The 16,817-nt window shown below is 42.1% G+C and overlaps 1 protein-coding gene across 1 annotated transcript; it reads right to left on the reverse strand.

The window, feature by feature from the left end:
• Window positions 1-1,073: 1,073 nt before the first annotated feature.
• On the reverse strand, window positions 1,074-14,922 carry ano10b (anoctamin 10b). The gene is made up of 16 exons (XM_030426980.1): window positions 14,755-14,922; window positions 14,582-14,650; window positions 12,539-12,807; window positions 9,621-9,794; window positions 8,423-8,560; window positions 7,748-7,864; window positions 7,473-7,589; window positions 6,064-6,402; window positions 5,684-5,866; window positions 5,398-5,453; window positions 5,229-5,303; window positions 4,195-4,359; window positions 3,924-4,115; window positions 3,683-3,820; window positions 3,479-3,595; window positions 1,074-3,389 (listed from the first exon to the last, which is right to left on the reverse strand). Exons 3-16 carry the CDS (start codon window positions 12,798-12,800, stop codon window positions 3,366-3,368), a joined length of 2,097 nt encoding a protein of 698 aa, XP_030282840.1. The 5' UTR covers window positions 12,801-12,807; window positions 14,582-14,650; window positions 14,755-14,922; the 3' UTR covers window positions 1,074-3,365.
• Window positions 14,923-16,817: the final 1,895 nt, after the last annotated feature.

Below are 16,817 nucleotides of genomic sequence, written 5' to 3' on the forward strand. Positions count from 1 at the left end.
ATGTTTATGTAGACGTCCATGTATGACTGAGAAAATGCCTTCAAGTTTTATTCTTGGAGTTTTGTCTGTTTGGCGCCCCCCACAGTTCCTGATAGCAAACACCACTTTCATGAATACAAATCCCTCTAACAATTTGTCAGACACTACTAACCTACCTCATCGTCATAACAGCATTATGTGTTGAAAACTTCTATCATGAAGTAAACATGTATGTAACGCCGTGATCCTCCCCCCTCACTGAAGTTACATAGTGCAGAAACAAGTGATAGGGGGGTGAAATGGCTGAGACAGAGACACTATTCACCCTGTTACAAGACACTGTACAATCAAATCAAAACAATGTTACTGATTGTTGCTACAATCGCTAAGTCATTTAAACTATTTTCCTTTCCCCACGTTAAGGAAAAATGTATTTGCCATTTGTGGTGGTGATGGTTAAGTAAAAGCAGAGAGGCTATTATCACCTTATTATTTTATTATGAGAGATGACACATTAACATATGAGCTGCACTTTGATAGTATGGTATTATGGTATCACTTTAGTTGGTGTTGGGTGATTTAATCTGTAACAATTATATTCTGCTCTGTGTTTTGTATGTAAAATCTTCATCAGTGGTGTAAAAGGCTGCATTTAATGACCCTTTTCATCATGACAGAGGCTGCCGTATAAAATGTCCTAAAGCCCGAGTGGACGTCTTTGGAAGGTTTTTGTTGTGTTCAACCGGCAGGAGAGAATTAGTCAAGGCAAAGAAAAACACATTCTTACAAATGATTGAAAATTAATGTAAATAAGGCGATTAGTAGATGGTTCATCTACTACTCATGTTAGCTCTAGTAAATCAACCAGTGACTGTAGCTGTTAAATACATGTGTGGGTAAAAAGTACAATACTGTCCTCAGAAATGCAGTGGGGTTAAAGCGTGGTGTAACTTTGGATACAAATACTCAAGTAAAGTACTATATAGCAAAAGTAGTATATTTCTGGAGTAAATGTAATTAGTTACAGCACTGTCTCAGTTAGGCAGATTCCTTTACCTACTAACTTTTCATAAAGTGGAGACACAACAACCAGCCAGCTTCCTTCTGTGTGTTTATTGTAGGACAACCAGCAAACATCATCACCTCTGACAAGACATGTCTCAAAGATTATCTTCAATAACTTCAGAACAGGGCAGACACACACACACACACACACACACACACACACACACACACACACACACAGGTTTATGATTAGTGTCAGGAGTGCACACATTCAGCTGCAGTCGCCTGGGGAAGTCTCAGCATCCATCTGCATCTTTACTGAAGCAGTCCTGCAGCTAGCAGGGCTTTTGTAAAGAGCATGTGGAGCTCAATGTGAAGTGTAGAGTGCCTCCTGGTGGCTGGAGAGAATACTAATGCCTTAAAAACAATAAATTATTCAGTATGAGCAAAACACAACAGAAGAAATGGTGGACTTCCCCCGTGTGTTCATCTGCACAATATCTATATTAGGTCGAATCTGCTGGCAGTGCAGAGTGAACGGTGAAATGACACTTACAGTGTATCAGATGACAAGGTGAGCTAGTTGCAGCACAGTGAAGTCAAGCAGTCACTCTTGAAGGCACACGACAGATAAACATGTGAGTAAAGACTGAAATCCATCCATAAAAAAATAATACATTTCTATCAGCAAAGCACATCGAGGTTCTTTGGTAGCTCCACAGCACTTTCACTGCAAATCAAGTTTACTGCACTCATCTTATGTGACATGGTCCTGCAGCCATACTGGGATTCTTTAAGGTGTGGACAGTGTCATCAAGGGGAGGGTACAAGTGAAATACTTTATTCACTCACTGCTAAACCTGAAGCTTTTTTTCACTGTCAATACTGACTGAGCACAAAGGTCACTTGGCATTATACTTTTCTTGAAAAAAAATACAATTTTAAGTTTGAAGGTTACAATCCAAGACATTTTGTCTTCATCTGATTGAGCCATGGACAGAAGTAATGAGATTCTTAAATTGAAGCTGCAATATATATATATATATTTTGTGTGTGCATATTTTGCCACTTGGGGGCAGCACAACAAGCTGTCGACACACTATTATCTCCTCATTAAGTTGACATGGCTTACTTGTTAGCAAACAGTTCATCCAGCAGACACCATGAATGTGTTCATTAGACGTCGAGCCTTCCTTCCAATTCAGCCCAGTGGTCACTTGTGGTGATTTCGCTTAAAATGAACCACAATTATATAAGAGACATCTGTAAAGCTGTTCACAGGAAACCTCAAACAACTAAAACGGTCAATTATGACTATATTGTAAATGTTTGACCCATGGGGGTTTTTCCAGTTGCAAAACTTTCCTTAAGCTGTGACATCATCGGAACAGGACGTCTATGGGCCAGGAGAAACTCTACCACACATATTCAGCGGTCCACTTAGTCAAGGGGTGAATGTGAAAGCTGGAAACCGCCATATACACAAGGCAATTCTCATTGGAGTGAATAAACATCAGTATGGTACCGTAGGTTTATCCGAACTTTATAAGTTCCTGTAAGCTGCGGGCCGGAAATGTGCTGAAAGCTCTGTAGAGCCGAGAGACAGTGCACTGCTTGTGCTGTTTCTCTTCTCTCTCTGTGTTACTGCAGGCCAACGTTTTCACAAAAAATAATCATTAAAGCTGCTTCAAAAGAACAGACTTTCATCCATACTTCTTGCTTTTTGTCTTAAGCTAATCACTCCAATAAGGACACTGTCCTCCTGACACACACTGTAGCTCATCGGGTAATAGCTCTGAGCAAAAACACTCCTGAGAGAGTCCCACAAGAGTCCCACTCCACAGAAAACAATGGGACACTCTGTCAAGCCTCTTTTCCTCTGTTTGACCCTGCCAGTGACACTAAATACTCTGCCCCATCTGCCCGTTACTACTGTAAATATTGACTGTACATACTGTAGCCATAGCGACTGTACAAGAGCTCTGAACCAACCCTGTGAAATAAACTCCTTTACCATCAGCTCTTTAAAGGGCATCTGTACACATATCCAATACATCTGATAGCTGTCTCATATTTGAGAAAAAAAACAACAACAACAACAATATAGCTGCTGTTCAAATTGCACTTGCAGTATAGATGTGACATGAGTGTGTTCTCAAAGTGCGTACATTGCAGAAGCACCGTGGTGATTAGTGAGAGCAGCCGAAACACTTCTACAGGTGGAGCAGCGCGGGCACAGCAGTAATGCATTGTGGGCCCTGACGGAGAGCCCAGACTGTTCTCCTGTCCGGGGCCCACACAACACTGAGGTTGGTATCTTCTGGTTGCAGCAGCTCAGCACAGGAGAACATAAAGCACCACCCCAACACTTTGAAACGCAATCAGGACTCTTCAGAGTGCAGCTTCTGGAGAGGAGAGAAAGAGAAGTCGTCACACTCGCGAAGAAGAACCACAATGCTAAGAATGCAACATAAGTGAACGCGTGGTGGTTAACCTGCTCTCTCAAGGCCTGCATGGATGTGTATTCAATATGCTCTCTCTTTTTACGGATCCAGTCCGGTTCATCGGGGATCACTACCGCCAGAATCACCTTCACCACGATGAGCAAATGCTGCAGGCACACACAGCGGTGTCAATGTCAGGCCAACGCACGCGGATGTGATCACTGTTAATGTGACTTGTCAACCCCCCTTCTTACCTCCATCAAAACAGCCAACAGCAGCATGTTTATGCTGCTCATCTCGCGCTCCTGGAACAACTTTTGTAACCATGGTGACAGCAGCAGCAGCCAGCAGTTGGACACGACAGAGACGAAACTCAGGACCTCGAACGCAATCTGAAAACACAAGACAATGACATGGACTGATGGCTCATAAGTGGTCGAGCGTGACACGTCGGCTGCCTCAGCTCTATTGTGCGTTGTTGTGTCCTCTGCTGACCTGCCACACGCCCATGCTAGCCGCAGGAGGGGAGAAGGGCTTGCGGAACAGTTTGCAGATCTTGTAGGCGTCCGATCGGATCTCTGTTAGGTTATTGATGAGCAGCAGCACGGCCGTCAGGGGGTACACGCAGGAGAAAAGGCTCAAATACCCAAACTGCACCAGGAGCTCGATGTATTCTGCAAACAGGCCCTGTGACAAAACAGGAAGCTGTGTCACACACTGCCGCTGTTTATTCTAACCCCTGTTTTATTAGGAGCTTTTGACTCACAGGGAAAGCAGGCAGGGTGCTCTGGTTCCGGAACTTGTCCTCCTGTGGGTCGTCTTCACTCTCTGTCCTGTTGGGGGCGCTGACGAAACGGTCCACCAGGAAGGGTATGACCACCTCCGTCACCTGGTTTATCAGCTGGGTCACTATCAGCAAAGACGCTAGACGCTTTAGACAAAGAGAGCATGTGAATTTACTGTCGCTCAGGAAGCCTTTATTTTTCATTTGAGACGTCTGAGCACACCCGTTTAATGGACTTGTCAAAGCGGGAAAAGTAGAAGTGGAGCTGCATGCTCACTCACTGACTTTATAGAATGGAGCCATCGTGCACATTATTGTTCCCACCTGTGCTTTTCCCACTTTGACAAGTTAAATGTCTGCCCTGGGAAGGGTCTGTTGCAGCCTGCAGTCTCAAATTAGCCTGATGCTGTGCTCACTGAGAGCTCACAGCTGGTTGTAGAAACAACTGAGCAATGAAAGCTCTGTAGGCAGGACGGGATCATCTTACATAAATGGCTAGCTGCCTCGCATCCATAACAAGTGTGCACAACACTGACACAGCCGTGCAAGTTGCTGTTAGTCAAATTGTAGAAGTGATTGCCCTTAAATCATCTTTCTTTTCTTTTCTTTCTTTGATTTATGCAAAAAGAAAAAGTGAATTCCTCCTGCAAACCGATACGCTAGCTTTTGAGTCAGGAGCAAATGATGTGGGCGGGGCAGAGATATGGGGCAGACTGACAGGTCAGACAGGAATGTGGTGATGAAGTCATCAGGGTCATCTCAGCCTGTGTTTAAAACAATAGATTCAGGAGATTGACATGAGCAGGGAGGGTCCAATGAAAGGCGCCACGGCATTCTGGGAATTGTAGGATCAAGTATATTTGTCTCCTGACTCATATTAGACATAAAGATAAGGATATCTTGGATTCATCCCTCTGTTTTTTTTTTAAATCTGTCTCACATGTTGCCATGTCAGGCGAGTACCTGCTCGGAGACACAACACTTGAAGTGCCACATTAGTAGAGTTCAGCTGTTACCTTTCGAAGCAAAGGCACATCCTGCTTGAAGAAGGCAATGTGGAAGAGCACTGCAAAGTAGTTGAAGAAGGTGAACTGGGGGAAGAGAGAAGAGAGTCTGATCAAAGTGCCTGCTGGGTAAAAATACCATGTAGGAGCCATTGGTTGGGGGAAGAAAGGAATTACTAACCACCAAGACTTTGGCTGTCAGGTGGCTCTGAAAAGCAGACTCCTCTCTGTGGTTCTCTGAAGGGAAATACAAGGCATTACGAACTTTGCATAACTAGATTGAGCTGAATGGCTTTTTTCCATTTTCTTGTTTATCTTTGTGTCCCTATCTCCATCCCATTCCCTGAGAGCATCTTTGCCACAAATTCTTCAATGCTAACATCATCAGCATAAGACAAATATTGCCACTATATCCATAAATTCATGATCTTTTACACTCTACATTGCACCCCCTCCGCCTCACTCACCATATTCAGTCAGAGACTGTGCCACCGTCTTGTAGACAGTCGCCAGCACGTTTGTGTAAACGATGTGAAGCACTGAGGGCATGTAGAGCAAAGTCTGAGACAGCAGAGAGTCCCAGTCTTTGTGGAGCTCTTGGACCTGGGCCTCCCCCCAGTAGAAACAAAGCATACCCAGTACCACCAACCCTGCAGGAGGAGGCGTGACGAGGCAGGAGACGTGAGAACAGAAGCAGGGCCCAGGAGAGGTTTTGCACTTTTAAAGAGCAGAGCGTACTTTTTCATTCACTAGATGTCTTACTGTTCAGCGGCCCTTTGGAAAACAATACTTCTTTTACTTGGGAATCAAAGTGAGCAACTAAAAAAATAGCAATCAAAGACTCTACCTAGAAAGAGTCCCACCACTGGCACAGACGCCAGAGCCATACGCAGGTTCCTCTGCCATTCAGGAAAGAGCGGCTCCCTGCGACCCGTCACAGGGTTGACCCCGAGGTCGCCGTGGAAGCCGGGCCGGGGCTCTGCGAAGCGCTCTGCGAGGTGCAGCGTCCCCCAGCGATAGGACAGCGAGGAGCTCCGGCGCTTCCACAGCTCGATGAACACGGTGGACCAGAGCATGCTGAACACCGCCTGGATCATGTGACCGCCGACAGTTTGTCCCGAGTCATCTTCAACACTTGCGACCCCTGACCCTGAGACGGACTCCTCCATCTCCCTCTCAGCCTCACCTGTGAAGTGTGAGAAGAACTTTTTCACTTTCAGCTACATGCAGCGCACTGGATCAGGACTGAGTTAGATTACACTACTGATCAGCTGGATTGTTAGCTTGGTACCAAGCTCAGTTAAAGGTCCAGTGTGGACGATTTAGGGGGTCTATTGGCTGAAACGACATCCCATAATCAAAGTGCATTTGTGAGGAAACTGTCGTGCTGTGTGTTTTGTTTGGATGTGCCTGTATACAAGCTCACACGCGTCTGCTCCTCTCTGCGTGTTGTCAGAGTTAAAAAGCTGCATGCTAACAATTGATGTTGACATGCTAATACGCTAAAAGTTATCACCCAATACTAATGTTTGTGCTTTTCTTAGCTTTGAGCTGAACGCTTGCACTGCTATGTATGCTAACAGCTGACAAATGCTTTTCCTTGGTTGACCCCCCTCGTGGAAATGTAAGAGGTCTAAAAAATTTTGCATCAGATAAGTGCAGAATCAGAAGATGGAGACAGCATGGCTGCAATGATTTCATTTAATTAATTTTATCAAGCCAATTAATAAACTGCCTGGTTATCCCAAGATAACCAGGTAGTTTGTCTTATAGTACAAGATAACAAGATAATTAGCCTGTTTTTAAGATAAAAAGGATAAAAAACCCAGCATTTTCCATTCTTGGCCTCTGTATTTAATAATGACTAGGTATATAGCCTCTATAGGTATTATACCTCTATAATAGGGCCTTTAGCCTGGCAGACTCTCTGTATCTTTTTCTCTCGTGTCCCTTTGCTGTCTTTCGTGTCAACTATTACACACAGAGAGTGAAACTGAGCATGCAGATGGTAATTCACTAACATCAATTTTCTTGCTTTTTCAGCAGGAGTCATTTCAAGCTCAAATAGCTGCGCCACTGCAAGAGTGCTGTTTAGATTAAAAAGATAGTCCTCAATGTGTGAACAGGGTTCTGACTGAGGTTCTCTAGTAGCTTGGGAGGCCTTGTGCTGAAATAAGAAATGAGTGTCTCCATTCCAATGGTACATTTAAAGAAATGTATGTTTTGGAGTGCTCAGTGAACAATCCACAAACCTACCTGAGAAGTAGGTGATGGACAGGCCCAGTATGGCTGGTGGGAGCAGAGACCAGGTGTAGAAATCCAGGAAGCTGAAGTAGAACGCCACAGAGCTTCCAAAATACCCATTGACTGAATCTGGACAGAGCAGCACACAGAGGCGTCACGGCTCGATTGTCTCACAGGCAGAAAATAGAAGCTGTCTCAGCGTGAAAAACTGAGACCGCGTTTGCATCAGTTTCTGTGTGTGTGTGTGTGTGTGTGTGTGTGTGTGTGTCTGTTGCATTTCCACCCACCCAGCGGCTGAACCAGCTGATTCCCAGAGTACCAGGCTTCACTGAGATCCTTCAGTTTGTCCGGGATGTGGAGGGGAAACGTGTCCAAAATAACACCAGCTGACCCCAGCTTCTGCCCTGCAACAACACCCAGCTTTACACACAATGACATCACAGCTTCACTCAGACACAAAGCAACTTGGGAAGATGGGTGACAGTTTTCCAAGTAAGCAACAACCTACTCACATATATACAGTTACACACACACACACACACACACATTATACCCCACATGCACTGCCGGTGATGCTGACTGAGGCAATTTGTTGATCGAATGCGAGGAGAGAAGAACAGCTGAGGTCAGCAAGACATAGATTCACACAGTACAGCTGGTTACAGGCTGAATACAGACAACAACTATTATTTACAACGTGATGTTCAATATGTCTGAAAAACACATAACAGATGATGAGATTACTCTAAACACAGCGCATGAACTGGAGGGAAATCTATAACGTGACGAGAGGAGTGCACTGCACAAAACATCTCAGTGGTGGTGACCTTCAGTGGTTTCCTCTTCTACCACTATAAATTTAAATTCTCACTGGAAGATAATAAATAATAAAGTACGGATATGTTTTCAGTGTGTGCATCTTGTCTCTCCACACTGCTGTGAACGCAATTGAGTGCACTCACAGATGTTGTCTCGGTTTTGCAGTGTGTGGCTGTCGGGCAGGCCGGGTATTCTCAGGTCTCTCTGAGCCCGCAGGCCGTCCAGCTCATACTTGATGATGTACTGCCGCTCTGCCAGGGTCAGGAATGCCTCCATGTTGTCTGTCACACACATGAGTACACACAAATACACAGAAAAAGACAGTGTTTTAGGAATACACACATGCAAATCAATAACAAGTACAGACAATGGCTATGCTAGCAGCTCTGTCAGGCAATGCCATTGTACTGTAATGCTAACATCTGCATGTACTAAATGTACTAACAAGCTAACTATACTAGCTACAGCTGAGACCGATGCATCTGTATGTAATGTATAGGTACAATAGATTTGCGCGCAAGGATGTATGTCCACAGTAACACCCATCTGGTTATGTCATCGCTCTCCTGTATCTCCAAAATATCTCATTTCATTTATGAGCTAGCTTTGTGACTACACTGCAAAAATCTCAAAATCTCACCAAGTGTAATTTTCAGACACAGTCACCAAGAAAGTAGCATCCCAGCCAGATAAATGGGACTCGTTTGTAGAAAAAAAATTGTTAATTGGCTTTTTTTTTTTATTTTATCCATCACAAACAGGAATGTTAATTTGAACTGGCATTATTTCCGGTGAATGTACTGCATTTCTCAGATAATCCAATTGATTTTTTATGCTAAGTGGTTTTTTATTTAAAGAAGATGGCTGACATTCTCAGCCTACACAGGAGTACTTACACATTGGAAATATTCAAATCACCAAATTTGGGCATACAGGGTTGTCACAGGACAGGTGCAGTGCGCCATGATCGGACGAGCAATGGAAAAACACAACACGTCTGAACTTTGTATTGCAACACAGCGGACAGACTTTCTGTGTGTGGCGAAAGCTTTAGTTTTATGACCTTGCAACAGGATGGCGGCGTCCGATCAGAGTGATAAATCTTTACAGACTGATAGAGTCAGCAGGGTTTTTTTTCACCCCGAATGGATGACTGGTGAAGTTCACAAAATTAAATTAAATATTACCTTCTGCCCTTTCAATATGACATCCAAATATGATCATTCATACTTTATTGTTGTGAGTGTTGCATTAAAGAACTCGCCCACACATCTTTACCCGTGTCACGCTTTAACTCTTGACAGTGTGTTCATGACTGCATTCAAAGCTCCACTGGTGTACCTGAATCTTTGAAGTTGTCTCTGTCATTGTAGGAGAAGGCTTCCATGTCTTTGCTCTTGTAAGTCTTACACAGTCCCAACTCCTCAGTGGCTCTGAGCAATGTACAGCGTGGGGCAGAGACCACGATGATGTCACCACTGGCTTCCTCGCCAGGGTGGGCCAGTAACCCAGCACCTAGTGGGAGACAGTGGCACAAAGATGGAGTAGAAATTTTCAACACTGAGCTGGTCGCATACCCTACACAGAGAGGAATGTTTCTTCTCCTCACTAGTTCATTTATTACCCAAACAAACAGGAAGTGGTCGAGATTTGGGCATGATATTGTTGAGAAATTAGTTCCTTCCCACTTAGATTGAGCTTTATGTGCTATTGTGACATTCAGCTGGACAAAGTGAGGTTAATGTCTTCATCTGTTTGTAAAAAAAAAGAAAATAATGTTAAACGTCATCTGCAAATGAATGGAGGTGAAAGAAAAGGAGCACAGGTGTGTGGTGTACAGTGGGCTCAGATCCGTGATATCTAATGCAGAAGCTAAAACGGTGGAATAAACACGCACTAATCAAATCTGAGAGGTAAGACGAGAAGGTGAAGTGCAGAGTGGAGAGCTCCAGGGGTGTTGATTAAAGAAAAACACGAGAAGAGAAGAGAGTGGTCGTCTCTGTTGAGTCAAGTTAAGTGTTTTGGCAGAGATGGACAGAAGGACTAGACAAAGCAGTGTGCACGTTTAAGATAAGTGAATATCGACAGCTATTTGAAATGCAGAATAAAGAACATGTTTTTCCCTTTTTATGCTTTCCCTTAAGTTGCTGTAAAGGAATGATTCCGGCAATATATCGTCACGCTAACTTAGCGAGCTTTGATAGCGGGTTGGTTGCCCCACAAATAAATAGCTAACATCCATGGGCCTAATTATGTTTTTAGGTTAACGTATGTTTTCATCTCCGGGCAAAGAGAGTGAAATCATTTCCCTTAGCAAAAAGTAGTTTATTTAAGTGTACTACAAGTATACGTATTTTATCCTAAAACTGAGGCAGTATACTTGAAGTGTACTTTTTATATACTATATTTTATATACTTAAGAAAAGTATAGTGAAGTATACTTGGCTTATACTGAAAAGTATAAAGAATAGTCTAAGACTAAGTACATTAATACTTAGACTTATACTTTAATACTAAAGCTTATACTTGTACTTTATTATACTGTGGACTATGGCGCAAAGACTCTTGGGTATTCTGTTGTTGTTGGTGTAATTATGGTTCGTGAATGTGTTTGTGAATAAGATGATGTGTAAGACGGTTGCGGTTTAATTGACATCCTTGTTCTGTGGTTAAATTGTGTCGAATTAACAAAGATGATAAAAATGTTGGCACCGTGAGTGAAGGGGTGTTTTCTGGGAGAGACTTCCTGTCTGTTCAGTTGTGGACATGTATGATAATAAATGGTGAATCTCTTGCTAGAGAGACACATTACAAGTGCTAATACTTACAATATCTTGATGTTAGTACAGAAAAGGGTTGAGTCATTGAGTTGTGCTTGCATTTAATTTAGCAGAATGAAAATGTTTTTCACTACACACATTTGCATTGAGGTATTACCACTGTTATAAACTTACATGTTAATAAACTAAAATGTGGACTAGAAGTATATACTTAGTACACTAGTAGTATATAGATGAGTGTACTTGATGTATACTTGAAAGTGTACTTCTGTAAACTTAAAATGACCTTATAAAGTATACTTAAAGTATACTTTTATAAACTTAAAATGTTCCAATTTAGTCCGAAGAAGTATCAAATTAGTATACTTTCTAGTATGCTACAAGTACATGGTCCATAGTATACTTGCTATACTTATACTTATACTCAAGCATACTTAATAAAATGAACTTCAAGTATACTACTTTTTGCTAAGGGTTAAGTTACACTGATGTTTTTTAAATGTCCTCTTTGAGAGAAAAGTAGATTATTGAGTCTCGTTCCCAACTTTGTTTTCCAGGCTCATCAAATACTGACGCTTGAGGATGGCAGGTTGGTTTGGCAGCCAATCCTGAGCGTCACAATTTGTCAAGCTGGGAATGAGACTCAAAAATCTGTTTTTTTTTACAAGTAGGACCTTTGAATAGGCGTGCAACAGCTTGTCCTTTTAAGTGTTGGTTTGCTGGAGTCACATTTCCCAAATCTCTACAGCAACAGATGTGGTGAGAGCAGAGTTAACATGACATGACATATTCTTACACATGAAGTGTAAGAATATGACCCAGGCTGAATGTTTTTATGGCCATTGACTATCATTACAAATACAAATATCAAAGAATCTGGTTCATCAGTTACACATAATTCCCATAATAATTCAGCCTCACATATTTGATGTCTATGGAAACTTTGTGATCTCTACTACAATTTAAGTGTAATGGTGTTTAACATTTTTGGCAGCACTGAAGGCCTATAGTTTTAATGACTCGTTCAATAGATTATTAAACAAGTAATCTAAGAAATTTCCTTCAAGGAGAGATTGTCAGATCTGGGCTAGTCCTTCAGATCTCCTCAGAGAGCACAATGAAGTGAAACAAAAAGGCATTTAACTTTTGATATGGCCCTAATTATGCTAAAATAGAGAAATAGCCTATTCACACATGACTGAAGTCGTTCTGAATATGAAATTAGATTGCATTTTCATAGGAATCATTTACCTATATTATCTGCATTGCCAACTTGCATGTTATTGCGAGTGCTGTCAAATGTTTAAGAGCGACAGAACTTCCAGGCAATGGCTCAGCTGTTCATTATACTTTCATCATAAGAGAGAGAAAGGCTCATGAATGTTTGATCGGCATGTTTGTCTTGGCAGGGTCAATGCAGACAAACACGTGGGCTCTACAGGGCTCTTTTCCCATCATCACCGTCATTCAAGCCCTCACCTCCATCTTTCTGAGGAGCTCCGATCAGTCTGATGATCCACCTTTTCGTCTCGGGGCGAACTTTCTCTCCGAGCTTCACCAGAACCAGCGGCTCGACGCGCTCCGACACACAGCAGGGGCAGCTAACTTTAGTCCAGCCTGGTCCAAGAGTGGCAGCGCTCAGTTTGGTCGGGGTCTTCTCCGCCGGGGTCTTGTCCTCCAGCAGCTGGGCTGTTTCACTGCTGCTGACATCGCCACCTTCATCACCACCTGCCTTACTCATGGTGAGACTGAGGAGAAAAATGGTAACAAAACAGGCTTAGTTAAGACACTTACATCATCGTCATCATCATCAACAGGACAGCCAGGTAGATAACTACTCATGGTTTGCTGAGGATGTAAAGAGTTGTGAGGTCTTCTCCTCTTTTAGCCATGATAGTACCACAGCTCAGAGGAGGGCAATTTCAGTCTGTTTGTCCACCACTGATCCAACATTGGAATATATTAACTATTAACTATTTTGTACACACATTCATAGTTCCCTGTTTTCTCTAGTGCCCCCAAGAGTTTGATATTTTCTTTTAGTGAAATATCTCAACAACTGCTGGATTACCATGAAACTGACATTTGTGGTTCCCAGAGGATGAATCCTATTTACTTTGCTTATCTGACTATATACATCAAGGTTTTCACAACTTATGACAACACTGTAGCCTACTGAATGGACTGGTACAAAGCCCTGAACAGACAGTCAAGGTGCCTAGAGGTATGAATCCAAGTGACTTTACTGATCCAACGACTCATTGAGCACCATTGACGTTTGTATCTTTTAGTGAGTTGTCTTAATTGGACTGCCACGAAATTTGGTCCACGTTTGTGCCTACCTCAGGATGAATTTCCATAACTTTGGTGAACTGAACGTTTCATCTAGCTCCATCATCAGCTCAAAATTTCAATGTATTCATTACTTTGGTAAAAAACTAAACAACCGTAGAACTAATGACTCGTCTACAGACTCAGCTGTACTTGTGCACTGTGTTAGGTGCTTATTAGCCAGTGTTAGTATGCTAAACTAGCACTAGCCGTTCATTGAAACTGTACTTAAGAAGAGCAGTGCTTTACATGCTAACAGCTGTATGCCAACATACTAAGAATGCTGACATGCTATTATTTCACTGGTAGTTGAGGTTACCTTAGGTTGGGGTTAGGGTTAGGGTTAGCTAATTAGCACTAAACACAAAGCTAAATGAAGGTTAGTAAGAATGCTAAACTGAGATGGTGTCCAATCAACATTAGCATGTTAGCATTTAGCTCTGTGCCTATGTGCAATCTCACTGAATCACTTCTATAGTTGCAGACTGTGGCAAAATGATGCTACACTATAAAAACAGCTGAAAATGTTGAGGATTTTGATACACACTCAACCTGGGCAGGCTGGAGTGCAGTTCACTGTCAAAACTTAGCTTTAATCCTTTAATAGGCAGATTAACAGTCATGAAGCTATGTACAACACTTTTGTTAGCAGGACAGCAAAACATCCTGCTAATGACTATATAGTGCCACCAGTCCTTGTAGGGTCTTTTCTGATATGCTTCATTACACTTACAACATTTACATATCTGAGTCATATATTGACAGTTATGATTTACATTTTTCCTTATGTCATTACCACCTATTACATTTATCAACATTAGACTGTTTATGAATCTGTTAGATTTGCATTGCCTGAAAGTACAGTTTCTCAAAGTGTGTACTTGCTGCACTGTTCAGATCCTTTTCGTGCTGAACTTTTAAGTTTCTCTGCAGGAAACAGCGGTTTCTTTGGCACTCTGAGCCAATAAAAGAACTTCCTCTCTTTTGACTGCATGATAACTGAGCTTAAAGCTACACCTACAGGCAGACAAACTCATGGAGGACGGGATAAGACTGAAAGAGAGACACAGGACCACAGAACTGAAAGGTGGTGCCCGTCCCTCCTATTGTGATTGAGTTTTGTTTGAATGGATAGGGACAGTAAGAGAGAGACACACACTGAAATAAAGGATGAGTCAGGAGATACAACACCTGTCAGAACGTTGATGATGAGGCTCTGTCCAGTCCTACGGCAGGCCCACACCCCCTCCAAACTCCTGTCTGAACACACACACACACACACGAGCATGAACACAACAACATCTTTTCAGAATCCCTGAAAAGAAACCAGGAACAACACACTCTCACTCTCTGCGTGTACTTACCCAACCTCGGTTTGAGATTCCTCCCAGCTTTCTGTCTATGTATATGTGTGTGTTTGTAAGTGTGTGTCTGTGTCTGTGTCTGTATGTGTGTGTGTGTGTGTGTGTATGTGACAGGAATGCGGAGGAACTTCCCAGGACTGCAGGGTGTGGAGGGCTGTTTGGTTTATATTCAGGCTCCTCCCTCCTGCCTGCTCTATGCTACTTCATGCAGCTGCAGCCCTGGGTCCTGCTGCTCCACCCGCCTCTGCTGCCATGTGTTAACTGTGTTAAACACACACACACACACACACACACACCTGAAGAAGCTCCAGGGCAACTGCAGTTTGGTTTAAAACTTCATACAATCTGCTGCCTAAAAAAAACACACAGCAGGTAAACCAGATTTGAGCCATGTTGACCTTTACTACACAACAAACAATGAAGCAAATGTGTGAAACTTAGACAAAATGACACTGTACATTGTCCTCAAATATACACTTAAAAATATACAAAAGTAGCTAAACAGTAAAGTCACTCTTTGAATAAGCTACTCACACTGTGTCATGATAGGCTGACAGAAAAAAAAACCTTTCCTGGTATTAAATGCCACACCAGCAGTTCTGTGAAACTTCTCACTTAAGAACATCAGTGCTTTGGGCTAAATGTTAACAACAGCAAACTAACACACTCAAAGTACTTAAGATAAGTTAGCATTTTAAGTTAAAATGTTAGCATGTCAACATTTGCTAATGTGTACATTTAATTCTTTACATTTAGGCATTAAGCAGGCCCTTTTGCCCAAAGCGACTTACAGTTATTCACACATACATTCACACATTGATGGCAGTGGCTGCCATGCAAAGTGTCAACCAGCACATCAGTACTGGACAAAGTCCAATTGACCTGGCTGTATGTTGAAAACACTCAAGATCACCAATGTCATTAGGATTCATTCTGAATTTCTTGTACTCAGTTTCATGGCCATTAGAACACAAATGTCCATCTCATGGTTGAGCTAGAGGGGAAGTCTGATAATCACTAAGGCCGGAATCTATGTCATCCTCTGGGGTCCAGGATTGTCTTTGAAAATGTCATTGAGATCCACAATCTGTCCAATACTGGACCGGTCAACAAACTGACATACCAACAATGCTATCCTTGAATGGGAAAAAGTATTCTGTGTTAGATACAAAATGGAACCCTCTGAAAACTCAGAGTTTTCAATTACTTAAAGCTCAGAATTGTGAGATGGTTGATTTTTGAGTCTTATTCCCAACCCGTCAAATACGGAAGCTTTGGTTTCATAGGTCAGATTGGTCAATATTTTACAAGTTGGGAATGAGACAAACAATCAAGAATCTTACAAGTAGGAGCTTTGAGTATATTCGAATGTTATTATAGCATCTTTCAAACTATTTCGAATAGATACATCATTAGCCATATCAGTGTAGTTCCATATGGCAATGTCCAATATTGTCATCCAGACTTAATTACCTCAACAACTGTTTGATGGATGTCTATGACATTTAGACATTCATGTCCAACTCAAGATGGACAGTAGTAATGTTGGTGATCCCTTCATTTTCCACACAGAGCACTCTTCAGATAAAAAAAACCAAAACATTTTGTTGAGTCTTTTGTTTATGAACAAAGACCTGTAAAACTGTATGACATTACCATCATATTTTGGGTTATGTGCTAATTAGCAAGTGCTAGCATGCTAAACTCCATGGTGACCATGACAAACATTAAACCTGCTTAACAAGAAAATGTTAGCATAGCCAGTGTGCACATGATAGCTTGTTTCCATTAGCATTTAGCAATAACACAGTGCCAACCAGAGACATTATGAGACACTGGTACCAACTGCAGGCTGTGAGCTATTAGCCATGCTAGCAGCTACTGGTGGCTGTGTTTGCCTTATCTTTGTGTTTTGAGGTTTGACTATGTTCTAGTGCGTTAATACCATTCACTGCTGTTTGTCATAATATCTTTTCTTTTACATTACCACAAGGTATTGTTGAAGACAGAGTAAACTAGTTGTAAAAAAGCTGTAAAAGATATACAACATTTTGTTCTAAGTT

The sequence above is a fragment of the Sparus aurata genome, chromosome 8, assembly GCF_900880675.1.
Source record: "Sparus aurata chromosome 8, fSpaAur1.1, whole genome shotgun sequence".
Classification (NCBI taxonomy): domain Eukaryota; kingdom Metazoa; phylum Chordata; class Actinopteri; order Spariformes; family Sparidae; genus Sparus; species Sparus aurata.

Coding starts and splice junctions, on each gene's coding strand:
- ano10b (XM_030426980.1), bottom strand. CDS start 12,800: ATGAGTAAGGCAGGTGGTGATGAAGGTGGCGATGTCAGCAGCAGTGAA. Junction 7,865..8,422: donor GCAAAACCGAGACAACATCT/GTGAGTGCACTC, acceptor GTGTTGTTGCAG/GGCAGAAGCTGGGGTCAGCT. Junction 3,821..3,923: donor CTAGCATGGGCGTGTGGCAG/GTCAGCAGAGGA, acceptor TTGTGTTTTCAG/ATTGCGTTCGAGGTCCTGAG.